At 38.0% G+C, this 20,296-nt stretch overlaps 1 protein-coding gene across 4 annotated transcripts in view; it reads left to right on the forward strand.

Annotated features, from left to right (window-relative positions):
• LOC144969904 (uncharacterized) overlaps positions 1–19,410 on the forward strand; it is a 50,523-nt gene extending 31,113 nt beyond the window's left edge. For all 4 annotated transcript variants that reach the window (XM_078908963.1, XM_078908966.1, XM_078908964.1 and 1 more), the window contains one exon: positions 13,101–19,410. In XM_078908963.1, coding sequence (XP_078765089.1) covers positions 13,101–17,033 — 3,933 coding nt within the window. In that variant the 3' untranslated portion in view covers positions 17,034–19,410. The remainder of the gene's footprint in view (positions 1–13,100) is intronic.
• The last annotated feature ends 886 nt before the right edge of the window (positions 19,411–20,296 follow it).

Raw genomic sequence — 20,296 nt, forward strand, 5'->3', positions numbered from 1 at the left:
GAGGTGAGCTGGATGGAAGGAGTTGAGTTGAGTGAGATTAGACACTTGGTATTTTCTGAGTTGTGCATAGCTAGACGACTGCTTGAGGGGAACGAGTTGGGTAAGGAAATTATGATCAATTATTGCCAGTTAATATTCAGTCCAATAGCCACTGTATAGAAATTACTGATAGAGAGGTAAGTTATTGCAAGACTATTGCACGGATAGATGTTAGATAGATAGGTAGGTAGGTAGGTAGGTAGGAAGATAGATAAGTAGATAGATAGATGGATAGATAGAACAAATATATGGGGGAGAAAGTCGGTATAAGGATACGAGTGTCTGAATTTTTAAACGACAATTTTAAGGGGGGAAAAATAATCGAAAGTTGTTTTGATTGAATGAGGTCATTATTTGATGTGATTATTTGGTTGTGTTTACCAGGAGTTCTTCCATTTGTCTGTAGTTATTTCTTTGATTTTTACATGATGGGGATTACCAACCTTTTTGTTGTTTTTTGCGATATATGGTGCTGTTGTGATTTTCAGGAAGCAGATAGTTAAGAGCGCCATTTACCGTAGATTCATTCTCTGTAATAGGGATTTCTTAGTCATCTGTTTGTCGTGCGTCTTATCTCTATAGGCTATGTCGTTGCGTTTCATTGTGTAAAGGTCCTGTCATTGAATGGTGTTTGATAGTTTGACCTATAGGTTGTATTCCTGCATAGTACACTTTTTTTTTTTTCATTTTTGGCCAGATGAAATATCGATCAAATATCGATAGTTGACAATGACCTTTAATTTGTTCTAAAGGAGGAAAAAATAATTAGAAAGTTTTGTGTCTTAAAGAATTGTTATATCCTGTTTTGTTTCCTCCCTCTCTTCCCCCCCCCCCCCTTCTCTCTCTCTCTCTCTCTCTCTCTCTCTCTCTCTCTCTCTCTCTCTCTCTCTCTTCGATTTGTTGATGTCAACTAATAGTTTTCTGGTCAAAATGAAGAGAGAAATATCTGTTTTGTCCAAGTTTGTAACAGTCCTTAGCAACCGATGAATTTTGGCTTGATCGTAGTTAACTAGATCTTATTTCATTGTATTGTGGTCATGTGGTCTTCGTACTGGACGTGGTTGGTCAGCGTTTTTCGTGGCTTTATTATGGTTGTCGTGGTCAAGTGATGGAGTGGGCTATTGATTGTAAATTCTCTCTCTCTCTCTCTCTCTCTCTCTCTCTCTCTCTCTCTCTCTCTCACGCACACACACACACATACACACACTCGGTTTCCTTCCTTCACATACACACACAAACACACAACTCTCCTCTCTCCCTTGATTTCTGTTTCAGATACAACATTCTCACTCTCTCTCTCTCTCTCTGTCTCTCTCTCTCTCTCTCTCTCCCTCTCTCTATCTATCTATCTATCTATCTATCTATCTATCTATCTATCTATCTATCTATCTATCTATCTTTCAAAGACAAAACGCGCACACACACTTGCCAGTCCCATCTTTCGGATTTCATGCTACAAGTTAAATTACTCTTTTCATTACGCATTTATTTTTTCTCTTTCATCTTTTTTCTTCCCCTGATAAGGTTATCAGATATCAGTAGACATTGATGCGCATGCTCAGGGAGACTGTATCCGGTTGTTCTAGATATATATTTTTTTATCTTATTGAGGCCACTCACGTTTGTTCTTATCAGACCGTTTGGAATTTTATTAAGATCTTCTCAGCCCTTTTACTCTCTATCCCAGTTTCTATAACCTGAAAGTAGACGTTAGCTATTGTATGCTACCCTTTGGATAGGGCCCTGGTCTTTCGCAAATTACTTTCCACCAGATCTCACAAAACCAACTACCCAACAATGTTGGGTGAACAGGGGAAAAATTGAAAAAATCAAATCTGGACCTTGCCCGGTACTGATCTTTGCGTGTGTAGTGAGTAATCTACTTACTGAGCTATCGTGGTCCTCCCTCCTTACCAGACCCAACTAATTAACGACTTCGAGGAATTGTATTTCCATTTGTTTTCAATTCTTGAGTTCCCACGTTAATGCTAATCCTAATATCATACCTCTCCTCGTCCATAATCTTTTATTTTTATTTAGCAAGGAATCGGCTTTTTTATCTTTAGCTTAAATTGTTGGAGTTGAAAGCGTGGAATTGTTTGTAGTGGGCGAGACCCAATTCTACGCTTTCAACTCCCAATTTGTCATGGATACGTGAAATCAACTCGGCGTCCTTGCCTTGTGCCTTTTATCAGTCCCTTGCTAATCCAGCCGCCGTGCCCTTATATTTTTCTGATGTTTTCACCGTTAAAAACAAGTCTTACGTAGGCTCCTTTAATCTTCCCACAACCAAATAGAGAGAGAGAGAGAGAGAGGGTGTTAGTTGTTTTATGAAACAAGATCTGGATTATTTATGTGAGGTTATAGCTCAGATCTGACCATTTGAAATTTTTGAAATTCTATATTTTCGCGGGGGAAAAAGTAGTATCGTCGATTTCTAATTTTATGAATTATCCGTTTGCGCCCAAATTATTGACAATATTTGACGACGCACCGCCTCAAAATGGAATCTGTTCCGTTCACATTTTATGTGAGAATGACTATGATTTCTTGAAGGGACAAAAGTTAACAATTTTGATTTCTGCTCATTTAAAATCTTTTTGGTCTCTTGTTGTACCGGCATGTTGTACAAGTTGTTGTTTTTAAAAAAATATTCAACCAAGTTTTATTGAACTTCAGAGGCTAATAATATAGTTCTATAGTGAAGTCAAAGTGTCTACTGATTTTTCGGAGTAAATGGCATGTCTGATAATTTACGTAATTTGAACAGATGATTTTGGACTGCACTAATATCACCATGCAGTATGAGTTTCCAAGGCTTTTACTTCTAATGGCATTGCTGAGCGTCAAACTTTTCGCTTTTTATCGGGGAGTTCCAGTTATGTCTCTTTTTCCTGAATGAGAGCCCAATCGTGCGCCATTGGCTTTCACGTGAACTAAATTATGGCCTCTTTTCAATTTCAATTATTTGATGTGCGTGTGGATGGCGTAACCGGTAACAGTCAGGCACTGGGTCTAAAGAAGGGGGGGGGGGGGGGGTCTTATTTCCTTTGGTCCTGGTCTAAAACTCCCACCTTTCACGTCATCAGGACCTTAGATTAAAGGAATCGGCGCAACAATGGCGGAGCTAAAGCCCTCTTTGTCAACGGGGCCTTGGTGAATTTATGACTTGGTGAGAGATGGGTAGGAGAGTAGGATATGGAGGAATTACGGGCTTGAAATGTGGGGTGGATGGCTAGGAATTGAGGAGGGGGTGGGGATTGGGGGTAGAACCTACGGTTCTAAAATCTATAAAAACTTAAAATGGAGATAGAGAGATTGAGTTGCGTCAGTCAATGGTGGGTAGAGATATTGGCTTTCATGAGGGTTTTCTTTTCTGCTTTTCATCATGACTTTTAGTTGTAGTCTGTATATTTATGGTCATGGGGCTAAAGGGAGAGAGTCGCTGAACTCTGACGAAAGACTTTAATAAAATAAAATTTTGGCCAGAAGAAACAAAAATACTTCATAAATCGATCTAGGAAAGGGACTCTCAGATTGTCAAAAAATTCTTAAAGCTGAGTTTTCAAAGTTGTCAATTTTCCATTCTAAAGTGGTCTCATGTTTGAGACTTTTTATGCCAAGTTGAAGATCATTTCTGATCTATAGGTATTTTAAGTTTATATATTTCTGGCCAAAATTGAAAAAGAAAAAAAAAATGTTTTGTCAAATTAATGGAGAGTTTAGTACGATGTGTGCTCTATGATACAATAGAAATATAATGGATTGGCGGTCGTACCCGGTCCAGATGTTCGAACGTTCAATGACTTGAATTTCAAAGAGGCGGTCTTTCTATAAGGATATTGGGTTGCTTACGGGGTGAAATATTAGACTGTTTGGACAATTTATTGACTTGCTTTGTCGTGGAAAGTCTTAAATTCTTCCTTCCTCTTTCAATGATTAAAATGAACCGACCGGCTCATTTAGAATGAGTATTTACTGTTGATGTGTGTTATGGTATGTTGTTATCCAAGAAATATCCTCTTACAGCCATGGAGGCATTTCGATTTTTTCTATTTGAGGGGTTTATGTAACCAAAAATGACCTTCAGACCGCTTCATCCAAACGCAAATGGATGCGGTTCGAATCCAAATAGTGTGCTGATTTATTCGTTTTTCTTACCTCTCTTTTCATCCCGACAAGGCAACTGGGTCTACGATAGATCAAATGAAATGAAAGTTACTTTGCGATAGGCCCGCCACCAGTTTCCTGTCTGAAAGGAAACAAGGAATTTTTTACAATCCCGTATTTAACATTTCAGAAACCTGAATTATATCTGGCTGTATTGGGTTGTTATTGCTATTTTGATGAAGATTACTTTTTTTAGTCGAATACTTGTCTAATTGAAATCATTTACAGGGTTGCCAATTTTCCGTATATTTACGGAATTCAGTATGTTATAAACCCTCAGTATATTTTCCAATCGCCTGCTAAACGGGGGAAGAAAAATAAGTGAGCAACATATTGTCTTTTCACTGGAGTTCAGCACTCAGAAAGGGGTCGGTCATTGTGTTTGTGTAAAAGTTTTGAAAATTTTTGTCTCCTGAATTGGCAATCCTGCTTTGATTATGAAGTCATACTCAGTTCATATGTGACTGATCAAGTCAATCCGCTATTACGAGGAAAGGGCCGGGGTTTGGGTCGGGGGGGGGGGGGTGGTAATGGCAGTGGAGATTCTTTTCTATTCTCGAGTTTGCGTTCAAGTCCCAAGTGAGTTGTATCTTTCTCACTGTTCTACCTGTCAAAATTCCCTCGTGGATAGCGGCGAACACGTCAGAGATACAAATTCAATTCAACGGGCAGGGTGTGTTGCATTAGGCAGTTAATTCATAAATCTAGTCCAGACGTAGGATGTAGATTATAGACGTGTTGTAATCACGTGATAATAGGTGAGTAGTAGTGAGTAATCAGTGGATGAATTAATTTGAATGTTCTTGTCCTTTAACCATCATAATTTATAGGTTTTTACAACCTAGATATATATCATGTAGGTTGTAATGATATAGTATATATGCATATTTTTTTGCCAAAGTTCTTGTGTTCCTGTTAGCCTGTTTCTATTGATCTCGTTGGTTTTTATGTTGCTGCTGTTATTGATTGTATCATAGTAGTAGTAGTTGTTAGTTTCGATTGTGCTAGTAAGAGTAAGAATGCGGCTATTATATAGCAAAAATACGACACATTTTAAAACATTTTTGGCTTGAAAACTCGCCCTGCAAATATCGATCGATTAAAACGACTCTCATCTTGTCAAGAACTCTCAAACTCAGGACTTGAGGACGTCTTCCAAGAAGTCCCAGGTTTGAAAATTATTGACTGGATGGGGTTCGTTTTAATCGATCGATATTTATTGTAGGACGAGTTTTCTGACCAACTTTTTTTTCTTCTTCGGAGTAGGATAGTATTGATATTATTAGACCATAAACTTCCGATTAACGATAATGAACGTTTCACGAAACAGTTCAGTGATTGGCGTTGTGACAAAACATGCCAATCACTTCAACGTCTTCAGTGTCCAAGAAGGAAGGATGTCAAGATAATGTCTTCACCCTTTACTCTGAAGAAACAAAAAACAAACAACGATTAAATAAAAAATTGGCCAGAAAATTCGTCCATTCAAATATCGAGTGACCCTCATCTTGGCAAAAACTCTGATAACTGAGACTTAAGAAGTCTTCAAGGTTTGAGAGTTTTTGCTAATGAGTTAGGATTATTTTTTTTTATTCGATCGATATTTGAAGAACGAGTTTTCTGGCCAAAATTAGGAATACGTGGGTTTTTCATTTTTTTTCAGAACACGTCAATTTACTCCAGACGTGCCTACTACTATGAAAAATTCGTAGAATTACGAATTTTTGGTTCCAATTTCAGAGCTTCATGAGCATCTCAAAGTGATCAAAACTTATTTAAAATGAACCTTAATATCAGACTACATAATTTAACGGATTTTGAAGTGTTACTTATTCCTTGTGAAAGTAAATTGTTGATCTATAAGGTTAACTTTAGCGACTACAATTTTTATCTCCTAAAAGCTACGAATTTTTTAGGGTTTTTTAAGTTGGCAGGTCTGTCTGATTTACTGTCTTGACCCCTCTCAGCCCAGTGATCGATTGCACTCCATAAATTTTATGACCGCCATTTTGCCTCTCTCCACTGACTTTCACCTTCTTCCGACGACGGTCAGTTGAAAGAATTTGGGTGAAAAGTGAAAAACAAAAATCGCCCATCGCTATTCACATTTCACTTCCATACATACATCGCTTGGACTTGCCCCGTCCGTCCGTCATGGTCAGAGTAAGCCAAGAGCCATTGAGTGGTCAAACCACTCCGGGCTGTGGTCAGAACTGAACTGCCCAAGGACTCTCCACTTTCCCTTGTTGTTTATCTTACGTGCATAAACATCCAATTCACGGCTCCGCCTTCCACGCGCACGCAATACACACACAACACAGACTGTATCTATAAATATCTTAGGGGCTACAGTATACATGGTCCGGATTCTTCTTTGTATTGTGGTCCGGCGGACACAACTGGGTCTGGTTGTTGGTGTTGTTCTATCAGTGGCGGTTCTAGCCTATTCATAGTGGTGGGGCAAAGATGATTCGGTCATATATTATATATATATATATATATATATATATATTATTTATATTATATATTATATATAATATATATAATATATATATATATATATTCAACTTTTGAAAAAATAAAATATTTCAACCACAAATAATCACATTCACTATGAAATGACAATACCAGTAGATTTTAATTATTCCAAACGTAATCAAAAAGGAATCATGAAAGAGAATACAACAAAAACAAAAAAATAAAGCGACGAGACAAAATGCGACAACACCTTGACAATACAAGTCCATTTCGTTCACTCAAAAAATTAAAGAGATGCTTTAATCCCTCAACGGCGAGATTGATATTTCTGTTACATTTTCAGAAGTACGTAGTAACTTTAAAGTTTTCATCGAGAAGCAACAACCGCGATATGACTCGAGTTTCATTCAGAGCTCAAATTGCATCATTTTTACTGCTCTCTTGGTGGTTAAAATGATTGTGCCGGTGGTGGTAGTGGTTGGAATAGTGGTAGCGGTGGTGGTGGTGGTGGTGGAGGAGGAGGAGGAGGAAGAGTAGACGGTGAGGGAGGATGTAATTATGGTAGTGGTTTTGGTGGTGCTTTTGGTTAGAATGATAGTTGTGGAGACGATGACGAAAATTATATGATGATGTTGATATTGTTTTTATTGCTATTGTAGTACTTGGTGTTAATATTGTTGTTGTTGTTAATGATGATGATAATGATGGCAACGACGATGTCGTCGAATGATGATTACCGTACGATATTACAAAGTTTATTCAATCTTAAGCTTTCGCCATTAAATCATACAATTTGATGACAACATACATGAAAGTGGACAAAAATGGTAAATGGAACCAAACAATAAATTGATACCATTAATAACCACAAAAATACAACAATCGTAATACCACCAATACGTACAATAATAATAATAATAATAATAATAATAATAATAATAATAATAATAATAATAATAATAATAATAATAATAATAATAATAATAATAATAATAATAATAATAATGATAATAATAATAATAACAATAATAATATTACCATCATCATTACTACTACCACCATCACTATTACCACCACCACCATCACCATCATTATTACGTTTCCAATCAGTTTTTCTCGTTTTTAAAAAATATGATACCTTAATAGACGAAAATTCCGGTGATTTTTTTAAAGGATAGTTAAAATATCTACGATTTTATTAACCCTGAAAACTACGATTTTTATTTTCCTATTTCAAGTAGGCAGGTCTGCTATGACAAGTATCAGTTCCATAGTCAAAAAAAGACAAACAAAAACAAAGTTTAATTAATCTTAGGCTTTCACCAATAATTCATACAATACAATTAAGACAAAATAATGCTACCAATCTCTCCTCATGCATTCGTTAGACTATGACAATAACGACCGTGTTATCTTTACTCCTTACCCAACCAACCCCTAGCTTCTCGCCTCATCATCGCGAACTATCTTATGTATGTATTTGCTTCAGGACGGGCAAGTACGGAATCTGCCCACCCTTCCTTTAAACGTCTTTATTTCCTCTATAACTTAGAATTCAACTCTCTCCTTTCTCAGAAGAGTATTTCTTGTATACTAATTCAATTGTTGATTGTTGAGTAAACCAAAATGGTGGTTGTATTTTTATATATTATTTAGTCGTGACGTCTGAATAAAAGTGTTTTATTAGAGGGAATGCAATAGTAAATACATTGTTTTGCAAAAATATTTAGTCTGGCAATAAAAATACAGCGGTAATTACTTTAAGAATTTTTTAAAAAGGAACAAATTAATTTGTTTAAAAAAAACAAAACAAAACAAAACAAGAAACAAATAAGACAACAATTTAAATAAATGAATTTTGAGAAGCACTAAAGAAAACGAGAAAAAAAAAAGAAATAATTTAAATGGATAAAACAATATATTAAAACAACACAAGTTAATACTAACTTGATATAATATTAGTAAATTGATAAATTTAATTCAATACTGTAACCTTCCCAATGTTATTACAGCAATAGTACCAGCACAAGTAAGGCAATAAATAAGAAAAAGTTCGTTTGCCAAAATCTCTATTTAGTGCTCACTGGTTTATAAGGTGGGCTCATTTGAATTAGCCCGACCTAGAACTAGAGAGGCCAGACAGCAAAATCACCGTCAGGCGACGTGACGATGAGATGACGATGTGGGCGGAGTGGAATGGTTGGGAAAGGGGGGGGGGGGGGTGAGGGTATAAAAAGAGCAGGAGCGTATCCTGGTTTATGCATTACGGGGTGCATGGTGATTCGCAATCTATCAAAAATACATACAAATTGATTTCAGTACGATGTATCAAGTTTAAGTACTAACTTTTAAAATGATCTAATTTAAATTAGATTATTTCGGACCTGGTAATACAGCTTATAACTTGAAAAAACAGGCTGGTATTTGCCCACCCTGCCCATTATTACCAGCCGTCCCTGTGTTCTATTGTCTGTAGGAACTTGTTAACGAGGTAGAGAGAAATGGTGTTATTGGAAGCAGAGACAACAAATTTGGGACGGGTATTCCTTCAAGGCAATAACAGATTGTATCGTTGTCCTGTTTATTTTTCTGTTTTCTCTTTTTTCTCTTTCTTTTCTTCTGTTTTAGGGCCGTCTGTTTTATTCGAACATCGAGTAATAGATATTGAGCGGATAATTATTAATTTCGTACCTAATTGCGAGTGGCGCTACGCGTGTTTTCTTTTTATTTAGTTTGGATGGCGCCCCCCCCCCCTCTCTCTCTCTCTCTCTCTCTCTCTCTCTCTCTCTCTCTCTCTCTTCTTCTCCTTCTTTTCTCCTCTCTTCTCTCTCTCTCTCTCTCTCTCTCTCTCTCTCTCTCTTCCCCCCCCTCCCTTCTCTGTCTTATTTTGTGATACGTTCCAATAATTCAGGCGAAATCGTTACGCGGTACAGGAAATTTAAATCTGCTGTCCTTCAGATCAGATGGCCCGGAGACTTCCTTCCTGTCCTATGCCCATGCGCCTGTTTTTTGTCTGCCATCTTTAGAAACTGTGCCAATTCAATTGGCCTCGCACCGGAACTTCACCTCGTATTGCTTCATTGTTTGTGTGGTTGGGGGGGGGGGGGGGGGGGGGGGCGGGGCATCTTACATAGGTTGATTTGAACACTTACTCACCCATCTACCATGTTATATCTCGTTTAATAATTTATTTATATTAATAAAAAGAAAATGAAGGGTTTATTCTGATTGCATTATAAGTACATATTGCATAAAAAATTCGCCTTTTTAAATTTGGGGGTGGGGGGGGGGGGTAGAAAGATGTAATTGAGAAGGAGGGGGGGGGGGGGGGGGGGGGGGGTTCTGGAATTTCATGGAGCGCCGAATATTTTTACTGTTTGAAAATATTTTTTTTTCACATATGCATGCATTGCATGCAGTACCTACTATGATAACCTTGTTGCGCTGGTGCAAAGCTGGGTTGAAAGGTGGAAAAGGGGGGGGGGGGGGGGTGAAGTTGTAATCACGCTATTGTTTTTTATTTTGTTGTTTTTTTTTTTTATTTCCCTCCCACTACATTTTCAATTTATTTACGAGGTACTGTTAAGACCATTTTAGATAATGTTTTATTATCGTTCGCGATAACCTTGTCTGACTTTTTTTCTTCTTCATTCTCTTTTCTCTTTCATCCCCCCCCCCCCCCCCCCCCCCCTTCAAATATTTAAACTATAGGTACTAGGTAAGACTCGGGTCATTAAAACGTACAACATACCGACTTCTATTGTTTTGTCTTCTGCCCCCCCCCCCCCCCCCCCCCCCCCCCCCCCCGCGCACACACGCACACTTTCTAAATTTAATCAATTCACGCCCTGTGGTTGACAGGACAGGGCCGGAAATCCTTTGGTTTAGTTTTGGAGAAGACCGGAAGTTTCTTTGTACAGTATCACCCCCACCCCACCCCGAGCTTACCTTTAAAAATGTCTCTTTTAATTACCTATAGGATCTTAAGTAAATCTTAGGATAGGATTTGGATTTATGGAGTCGCGTGCCTTCAGTATTGTAGTTGTCGAAAATTATCATACACTTGTGGGATGGAACTCTTATCTTTATCGTGTACATATTTCACCTTAGTTGACCAGTTTTCGTGCCATTTAAGTTGATGGTTTTGTGTCAAGATAAAGTAGGCTATCTACTTAGTATACTTAGGTATGTATAGAAAGTGAGAGGACTGGCGATGCTGCCGGATTATTTTAATGAAATGTTATGTGTCATATCGATTTAATCCAATTATAAATGATATAATGCGCACGTGCTATGGAATGGAGTGTATCGTGATATCGATAGAATTGGAATGAGTATCGATATAATACAATGTATTAATCCCACTTGTTTGATTCTGTTGTTAATTTCTTATATCTTTTAAGTCTATTTAATCTCCAACATTTCACTAAACTAAGACGCAAGTTTTGTAAAATTACCTTTCTAAATGTAATGAATGTAGTTGATATAGCCAACTCTGTCGGATTTTGGTTGTTGATAATTCGTCGTGGTTTGATCTCTCTGATGAAAGCTGCAGGTTGTTCTTTGTCATGGTCTGACCAATCACTTTTTTTTTTTTTGTATGTGTGTGTGTGCTCTTTTTGGCCAGAAAATTTATAACATCTATTCGAATTTCTGTCCAAATAATCACCGACTTGTAAATAAAAAAAAGTCTCAGTCAAGTCTTAAAATTCAAAGAATTCATGGGTTTTTAAAGTTTTTGATACGTTGTAGGTCGTTTAAACCTATTGTTGTTTTTGCGTATGAGTTTTCTGGTCAAATTAAAATTTGAAAAAAAAAAGAGTTTTGTCAGTGACGAATAGTTTTGTTGATCTAGTCAACGCCAGGGGTCAGTCGGGCATTATTTGTGGAGGCGGCTGGATTAAACGGCCTTGGTCAATATTCTCACTTACCAGGTGTTGTATTAAAAGCGTTGCTTATCTTATCCCGTTTGTCGCAGTGTTAACTTACGTGCTCTATACTTAAGGAGATTGTGTTCACTCCCTAACCACCGGTTGTCACTGATTAGACGCTCTCGTTGATAAACGTTTTTGAGTCGCCCGATCGGTGGCGGGTGGTGGTGGATGGCGTCATGTTAGCGACTTTTGGTAGACATTGGATTGAATTGTGACGTCACCCGTCACCATATCTACATCTGATAGGAGTTGTGGTGGGGAGGACGGATGTAAAAAGAGTTTTTGACAGATTTCTATTCTTACGCTCTCCTAAAACTTTTCATTTCTGGATCATGTGTATAGTTTGACATAAGGGTTACTGTGTCACGTTATAATTTATTCTTCAACAACTGGTAAGCCACCGTAAGCGTATAAAAGTACAAGGTTGCCAATTTTAAGTAGATTTACGGAATAGAGTATGTTATAAGCCCTCAGTATATTTTTCAAATCACCTTACTTCTAAACAGAAAAATAGAGTAACTAGACACCTTTTTACTGGAGTTCAGCACTTAGAAAGGGTCCGTCAATGCGTTTCTGTAAAAGTTCAGTAAATTTTTTGCCTCCTGAATTGGCAATCCTGCGTATACCAGCTTACTACATTTACCTAGTACTTTTCAATGTTTACGTATTTAATGTTTTTGTTCGTTGTTTGTTTGTTCTTTTTTTTTTTTTTTATTTATTTATTTATTTATTTATTTATTTTTTTTTTTATTTCTTTGTGAAAATTTTGCTGGAGAAGAGTCAAATGTAATCTTGATCCCTACATTTGAACAACCATAATGGTGCGGGACCTGTCGTCTCAAAACGGTATTATATCTGATTAAACCAACAGCCTCAAAAGTGACAGAAAGTAACTAATAGTGACGTTAATAAAAACTAACGATAAATAGTGAAATGTGAGCTTCAGTTTATTGAACGAAGCTTACATTTCATTACTTATCGTTAGTTCCCCCCTTAAGCAGCAAACTTTTCATTAATAAAAACTATACATTGCCCTACATCCAATTTCTGTATATTTTCTTTTTCACTTTACATGCTGCATAATGCATTTAAACCAACCCGGTCTAGCAATGTTTTCAGACATTGACACTTCCAAGTGGGAATTTCATCACCAACACATATGATCAAGTTGACATCCTTTAATCCTTGTGTTCCTATGCTATATCAAATATCTTTCTGTGTCAGTCTATCTATTTATCTATCAGTCTAATTACTACTTACTATCTCTCGTTCTGTCTATGTTTGTCAGTCTGTATCTTTTTCATGGCTCTGTCTGTGTATCTATCTTTTCACCCATGTTCTTCATTGATTTTTTTTATACATGATGTTTGTCTCTCAGCCCCCCCCCCCCCCCTTTCCAATATGTATTGGTGATAATTCATTTTCTATATTCCAATCAACATACGTAATTCATTTTTACTCTTTCCCTTTACTTTTCAGGCCAGAATTCAGCAAAAAGATCGTCGCAGTCTGAGTAAAGAAGACATTGACTCCATCAAAGACAGCTTCCTCCATCTTTTGGATCTGTGCGGCATCAAAGATGCAGACATCCCTCCCCTCAATGAGCCCGTCCCTCTCAAGCCCACCCAGCAAACCCTGATCACTTCCTTCGGAATCATGTCCAAGAGTCTGAGCGGCGCGTCTGCCATGACGACGCCTCCTCAGCGCATCAGACAACACATCAGGCGAGACCCAGCCTCCTATGCTGACATGTTGATTGAACAACTCATGGCCAATGCCAGCCCTGATTCGGACACTTCCCCTCCCAGTGCCGAGGAAAACCGTTCACAACTGGTCCACGGCACAACTCCGTTGTCCTCGAACACCAATCACCAGCAAGAATTGATGCCTTTGTGTCTTCAGTTTGACCATGACTCAAACCCTTCATCTTCGTCTAGTCATCGCCAACACCTGCTATCCCCAGCATCCGATGTTCGGTGCGGTTGGGTGGAGGATAACCTGGCCCACCCATCTCATCTTCAAGTCAGACTAACGTCCGACAGTGGAATAACAGCATCGGGTAGTTGCCACACCATAACCTCATCCACTACAATGTCACCTCCCATCCAGGAAGGAACTCTCACTTCTTCCAAATTCATTCAAAACACGACCACTGGCTCCACGCCGGAACTCCCAGCTGTAGTCGCTGCCTCTTCTTCCTCCCAAACCCTAGACATTCCATTCGCCTCCTTCTTTGGAAAATTGGACAATATAAATTCTTCCATTGACATGAAACCTTTACCAACCAAATCCAACATTCCACCTCAGGATTGTGAAGAAGCATCCGGTCCAGAAAATTGCTACAACTTTCCATTGAAATACTCACATTCATATGCCAGGGAACTCAAACGTTTGGAGACTGAAATGTTCAGTGATCTTCAACTTGAACCAGATGACGTCCCATCTCCCACTCCCATACCCAAAAACCCCTCTGATAAATCTTCCAAAGACAATCGTTATATATTTCACGAACCTCTAGTCGTCATCCTGCCAGAGAAAGTAACATCCGATGTAAAGCAGGATGAAGAACAACAAAACTATAACCTGAACAATAACTACAAACCTTCTCTCGAAGATAAAAGCGGAGTTGTTGAATCAGAGGAAAACTCACCAAAACCCCCCATCCCTCCACGTATCCCACTCTTAAATCCCAGCTCCCACCACACTCAACGACAAAGCAAAAGACTGGGTCATTTTGTCCTCGCCTGTGAGCCTAACAAGGACATTGGCAGCGTTTGGCTTTCCCATAAAAAAGACGAATCATCCTCAGAATCCCCATGCAACATGTCTTGGTCCTACATTGATTCACCACCTCAGCAGGTTCCTTCAAATTCCATAGTAAGCAACATGTCTACCGGGAAGGCTCACGTTCTTGAAAAGAAGAAAGGTCAAGGTCATTACAGCTGTCAGTTCGTCAATCCAGCCAACCCTTCCTTACACACACCCACCAGTGCCTCCAAGAGAAGGAAAGCCAATGATAAATCACCCATGCCAATAGAGCACAGTTCCACCCCGACACCACGCCCAACAAAATCTGTCAGACAAAGACTGTTCCTGTCACCTGCCCGTAACAATTCACCTCTGAGACCTAGCATTGGAGTTGCCTCCCTTGCTAGTGACCCCCCATCCCCAACGCCTACCTCCAACAGTCCTATGATTTCAAGAATGGAGATGATGAGAAAAAACAAAAGGCATTCCCCGGCCATGCGTCGACTGATGCAGGAGAAAGAAAATAACCTTCTCTCCACGTCTAAAACTCAGACAAGCCCTAGAAAACCTTTTGGTGAAATGTACAATATACAGATGAATGAGTCAGACCCACTGACAACATCCTCCAACAGTTTATCTCCATCTTCGGAAAACTATGCAAAATCTAGTGATACTTCTCCAGATATGCCTCTCCCCAGCAGGGAAGAAGATGTCTTAGATAGGAACGCTTATTATGAAGATTTCACGATTGACAGGGATCACAAACTTGATCGTCTCACTCCGCAACAGAAAAAAGGATTTTTGAGAAAAAACACTCAGGAAAACTTTTACACGTTAAAAGATCCATCAAGCGATGAAATTCTAGTACGTCGAGTCGAAGGTGCTGAATCTTCCCCGAAATCCAAACCAGTCTTCCAAGCTCCCTTGCCCAATACTCGTGCTCCTCGCTCCATTCGAATGAAGTCACAAACTAGTCGTCAACAACTTCCACATCCACAATCATCATCTTCATCTGGTAGTCGCAGCTCATCACCCAGTACATCTCTCAACAAATACAACTCCAAAACAAAAAAGCGCGTGTCTTCTGCTAGTCGTCGTTCTTCTAGTTCTAGCTCCTGCAATTCTCATCCAATGGCATCGTCTACTCTGATTATGGAGCCATCATTGTCCCCAGAAAAAGATGAAGAAACTGGCAGCGTTTACACTTGGTCAATTGAGGAAGGCTCCGAGACTTGCAACTTGGAGAGGTCATTCCTCAGAAGTCAAAGCGACAGGAAGAATAAGAAAAACAATCCCCACACCCCAAGACCCCCTACAAATGTTGGCTGTGATAGTTCTGACATTTCTGAGTTTGAAGAAATGATTGACGACAAATCGAGTTTTCAAATAACTGCCATGGTGTCTGCCATCGAGGGCTCATTGAACAGCACATCATCTGTATTGTCCAGTCAACAAGTCGATACCTTTTGTGAAGACTCTGCCAAAACTCCCAGTAAACAAGTTGGCAGGACACCATCTTTACCGAGAACCAGCACAAGAAGCACAATCTCAGGTAGAGGCATCGTGTCTGCTGCTCCAAATCTCAGAAACAGAATAACTAAAAGCTCCACCTCTCATTCCAGCCAGAGTGATGGGTTTTCATCAAACTCCACCTCATCTGCTGCCCTCAACAAAGCCAAAGGCTCTATTCAATCCATTCCATCATCCGATGACCAAACTGAGACTGCATCAATGAACACAAAGAACAATGTAAATACTGATTCCAATCTCTTAAAAGCCATCTCTGCCTCAGCTCCCAATTTGGTTAGACACTACCATCATGAGTCCGGCGATGCCAGCCACTCCCTTGAGCCATCTGATACAGACTCTACTCCAGAAGTTGCTTCATCCATTTTAGATGAACGTAGTGATATTCCAGGAAAATCCAATAGCAGTGGAAGTAGCTCTTGTACTGCTGCACGGTGCCGACCAAGAGAAATCCCTCGGGTAGGAGTGAGTGACTATTCAAAAATCAGCAATCAAACCACACCTACTCAACCACAACAGGAGAAACAATCTGACCAACAACAACAACATCAACCGTCCGCTCCAACTGCTCAAGATTTGATGGATTCGATTTTAACAGACAGTCCCAAAAGTGTTGACTCCAGTGGCATCTTTGCCCCTTACAACTCGTACAATTCTCCTGCAGAGAGTGTAGGATCACACAATGGCTACTCCAGCACTGTCAGCAGCAGTGTTCCATCCTCAGACAGTTATTTTCCAATAACAGTGAGATTAGTTCAAGGACAGCAACATATACCTCCCTCTCCATTACTCTCTACAACACCCAACATGGTCCCATCACCCCCTCCAGCTGTGAGCGATGACTCCATCTTCAAGCGTCCCTTCAGCCCTGCTCCTCACATTGATCGCACAGCCAGAACCCCCATCACTCGCAGCCAAGGAGTGACAGCAACTGCGTCATGTTCCTCAACCCCAACAAGACCGACATCCGCCCAATCCGACCCATTGGCCAACCAATCTATATTCGCCGTCCCACCAGGAATTGTGACCGGACCTCCAAAAATATCCAACAAGAAATCATTGGTCAAGAAGCTGAAGAGGTTCAGCACCAACTTCTACAAGAGAGGTGAAAAAATTCAGACCTTGACCTATTTGTAAACGTTTCTTCAAGGCTGTATGGATATGATAATATCAATCGTTTACAGGTTCACCGTGCAATAGTTTTAGTCAAAGCAAACATGTGTGATCGGTGCCTTACAGTGAGATAGAAGCTGAGAATATTTATTACAAAAGATCCATGTTTGGGTATGAAAGAATATATTTGTTAACCGCTTAGAGGAAGCAAATACCAAACATAGAACGTTTCAGACTCAGAACCCTTTATCAGCCAATAACATAAACAATTGAAATAATACATCAACCATCTATCCAGATTTTAATTGATGTATTTATGTTTTTATTGTTTTTCTTATTGGCCGAAGATGGGTTTTGGACCCGAAATATTCCATGTTTGGTATTTTGTTCTTTTTCAAGCTTTTACTGTTATATATTGATTTACTTTTTACAGTCCAAAACATCTATCTAGCTTCTTAATATCACTTTTATTTCTGTTCAAAGAAATCTTTCAAAATTGAAAGCACACAGTACCTACTACACTACTATGGTGTTTTAGAGTACAGCTTTTGGTCGCCATGAGGTACAAAGACCTGTGAATAAAACAACTAGGATTGGACTTTAGATTTTAAAATTTTATAAACAAAATTATTTGCTTGAACAGTAATTGTCAGTTTAACTTGAGTCAGTTGGTTAATATAGTGGAATCTGCATAAAGTCAACTTCTGCTTATAGTTAAAGTCAACTTCTGGTTTTAAGTCAACACATCTTTTGTTGATGCTCTGTTCTTTATCCAAGTGTGTTCCATTGATACTGGATAAAATCAACCGTGCTTAAAGTCAACCAAATCTTTCTGGTCACTCAGTGGTGTTGATTCATCAGGATTCCTTTGTTTATGATAAAAGTGAGAGTGAAATGATTGTGTGAGAATGTTGGTATAAATTACATTTTAAAGATCACATTACTTTTTTTTTTTTTTTTTTTTTTAATCAATGGAGATCACTTTTCAAAGTCAAAATCTTGACCAAATTTTATTTTTAAAGACACAATATGGCATAATAATAATAATTTAATAGAAATATTTAATCTTTTTCTAGTCCATGCTCTCAGTCAGTCTTGCTCACTCGGTGATAAAGTGTTTTATCAAGATAATTAATCAACTACGCAATAACGGATATTATTATTTCATTTACTATTCTTTTCTTTTTTTTTTTTTTCAACTTTGTGATTTCCAAATCATGTCATGAATTAATGCAATCCGTAATATTATAAATTTTAAAAGTAATTTTGTTTTTATCGTGTGTTGTTTCCATGTTAGAATTTTACACATCACCTCAAACTACGCATTTTATCGAAGACGAAATCCAAGCAAGACATAAGTCAATTGTGCTTATCTTTTATAGTTTGAAATATAATATGCAGTGATGATACGTTGTATTATTTATTTTGTTCAAAGATTGCACTTTGACCCATGTCTTTCTATTCTATATCTATGAATTGTGGGAACCCAGTTTTTAAAACTACAAGGGTCAGTAATGTCCCAAGCTGCTCTCCTAAAATAACTTCTTGCAGAAACTGATTTTAAATATATGATTCTGAGTCAAAAATTCTTAACCTTCGCATAATGATTGCTCAAATATTGATGTTTTGAATTTCAAAATTTGTTAATTTATTATTATTGATATATTTGAGTGGCTCAGTGGTTAAGACGTTGCACTAACTGTGATCCAGAAGATCCTCGGTTTGAGCCCAAGTTTGAGCATTTTCATTTTTTGTTTTCCTTAGGCAATATTAACCGTCAATATACTTACTATTTGGACAACATGAGTAACTCTTGTCATCAAGTATTTGTTTGATGGATTATCCATGTTCCTTTATGGAACGTGTATAGTCGTCATCTTGTTAGAAGGGCGTAATTTAAAAAAAATAAATTTATTATAACATTTCTACCCTCATCAACTGCTATATTCTCACACCCATTAGTTATATAGTCAGCCATTTATATGTATGGTAAAATAAATAACATCATGATAATGGATTCATGCTATTTAATTTAAAAAACTTTACATGGTATTACGATGTATATTTAATTTTTTTTTTTGGCAAATGATCTCTATGCAAGAAGCCCGAGTGATATTTTGTTATATGGTAAGGTTATGCACTCACTATTACCATTTCGGTTCACTCAACAGAAGAATGCAGATATTTCGAGAAACATAACATGAATGTTATTTCAAAATTACAGTCATTTTTCCTGGTAAAACAAACTTTAACGTAAGGGAGACAACTGTGCACGATTTACTATAATCGAGTAATATAATGAGTTGTTCCCCTTTTAATTTCAAGCCTCTTGTTTGTGCTCAGTTTATGTTAATGCGTAGGGCATAGGGAACGAATGAGGATAATGCATTAGATTGTCGAAATGTATATAAATTATAAGATAGGTTGGGGGGGGGGGGGGTTAGTTGGTGTAAAAGCATCCAACAGGTCGCAACATTTCTTAACATTTGTCTCAGTTCGTTTTGTTTTTATTTATTTGTTTTTGTTTTCTTTAATTCTGATACATAGAAATGTGGTCATTCATTTTTATTATATTTTTTTATTTTTTTTTAAACCTATAATAATGCCAGCAGAGGAAAATTCTCGTCGGGTGATGGAATTTGGAAGGGGGGGGGGGGGGGGGGGGGGTTGGGGAAAAATAACTTTTTGGGTGAATTTTTGGGAAGCGTGGGGCTCTTATAGATAGTATGCAGATGACGTCACTCAGGCCTTTGTTATTGTTTTTGCCATCCGCGTTTGTGAGTTGTTCTCACTAAACTGTATTAACCAGACTATAAAAGTTCATGGTTACACAGAGTTTGTGTGTTGGTCCGTTATACTTCCGGATGGCAGTGTTGTGAACTCCTTGGCCAAGCGCATTCTATCTATACTCATACTTGACAGAGTTTTGTTGTTAAGTATTTCTTTGTTTCCTTTTCTTGTATATTTATTATGCCTATTTGTATTTTTTTTTTATCCTTGTTTTTCGGGTTTGTATTTTTGTTGTTATTTTGTTTGTTTGGTTTTTCTTTTTTTTTCTTTTTTTTTTTTCGCTTCTTATTGTCTTTTCTTTTTTTTTGTCTTTTTTTTTTTAAATCTAAAATTTACAAAAAATATAGAGAAGCATGTATACGTATGCTTAGGAACAAAAAAAAGTTTTTAATTCGATAAGCTACGCAAAGAACGCGGATTATTTTATTATTATTTTCTTTTTACTATGTATTTATTGTTATAACTTGAAAACCTCGTGCTTCAATATCATAACAGTC

Source organism: Berghia stephanieae, chromosome 4 (assembly GCF_034508935.2).
Source record: "Berghia stephanieae isolate SIO BIC M18660-M18661 chromosome 4, UCSD_Bste_1.3, whole genome shotgun sequence".
Lineage (NCBI taxonomy): Eukaryota > Metazoa > Mollusca > Gastropoda > Nudibranchia > Aeolidiidae > Berghia > Berghia stephanieae.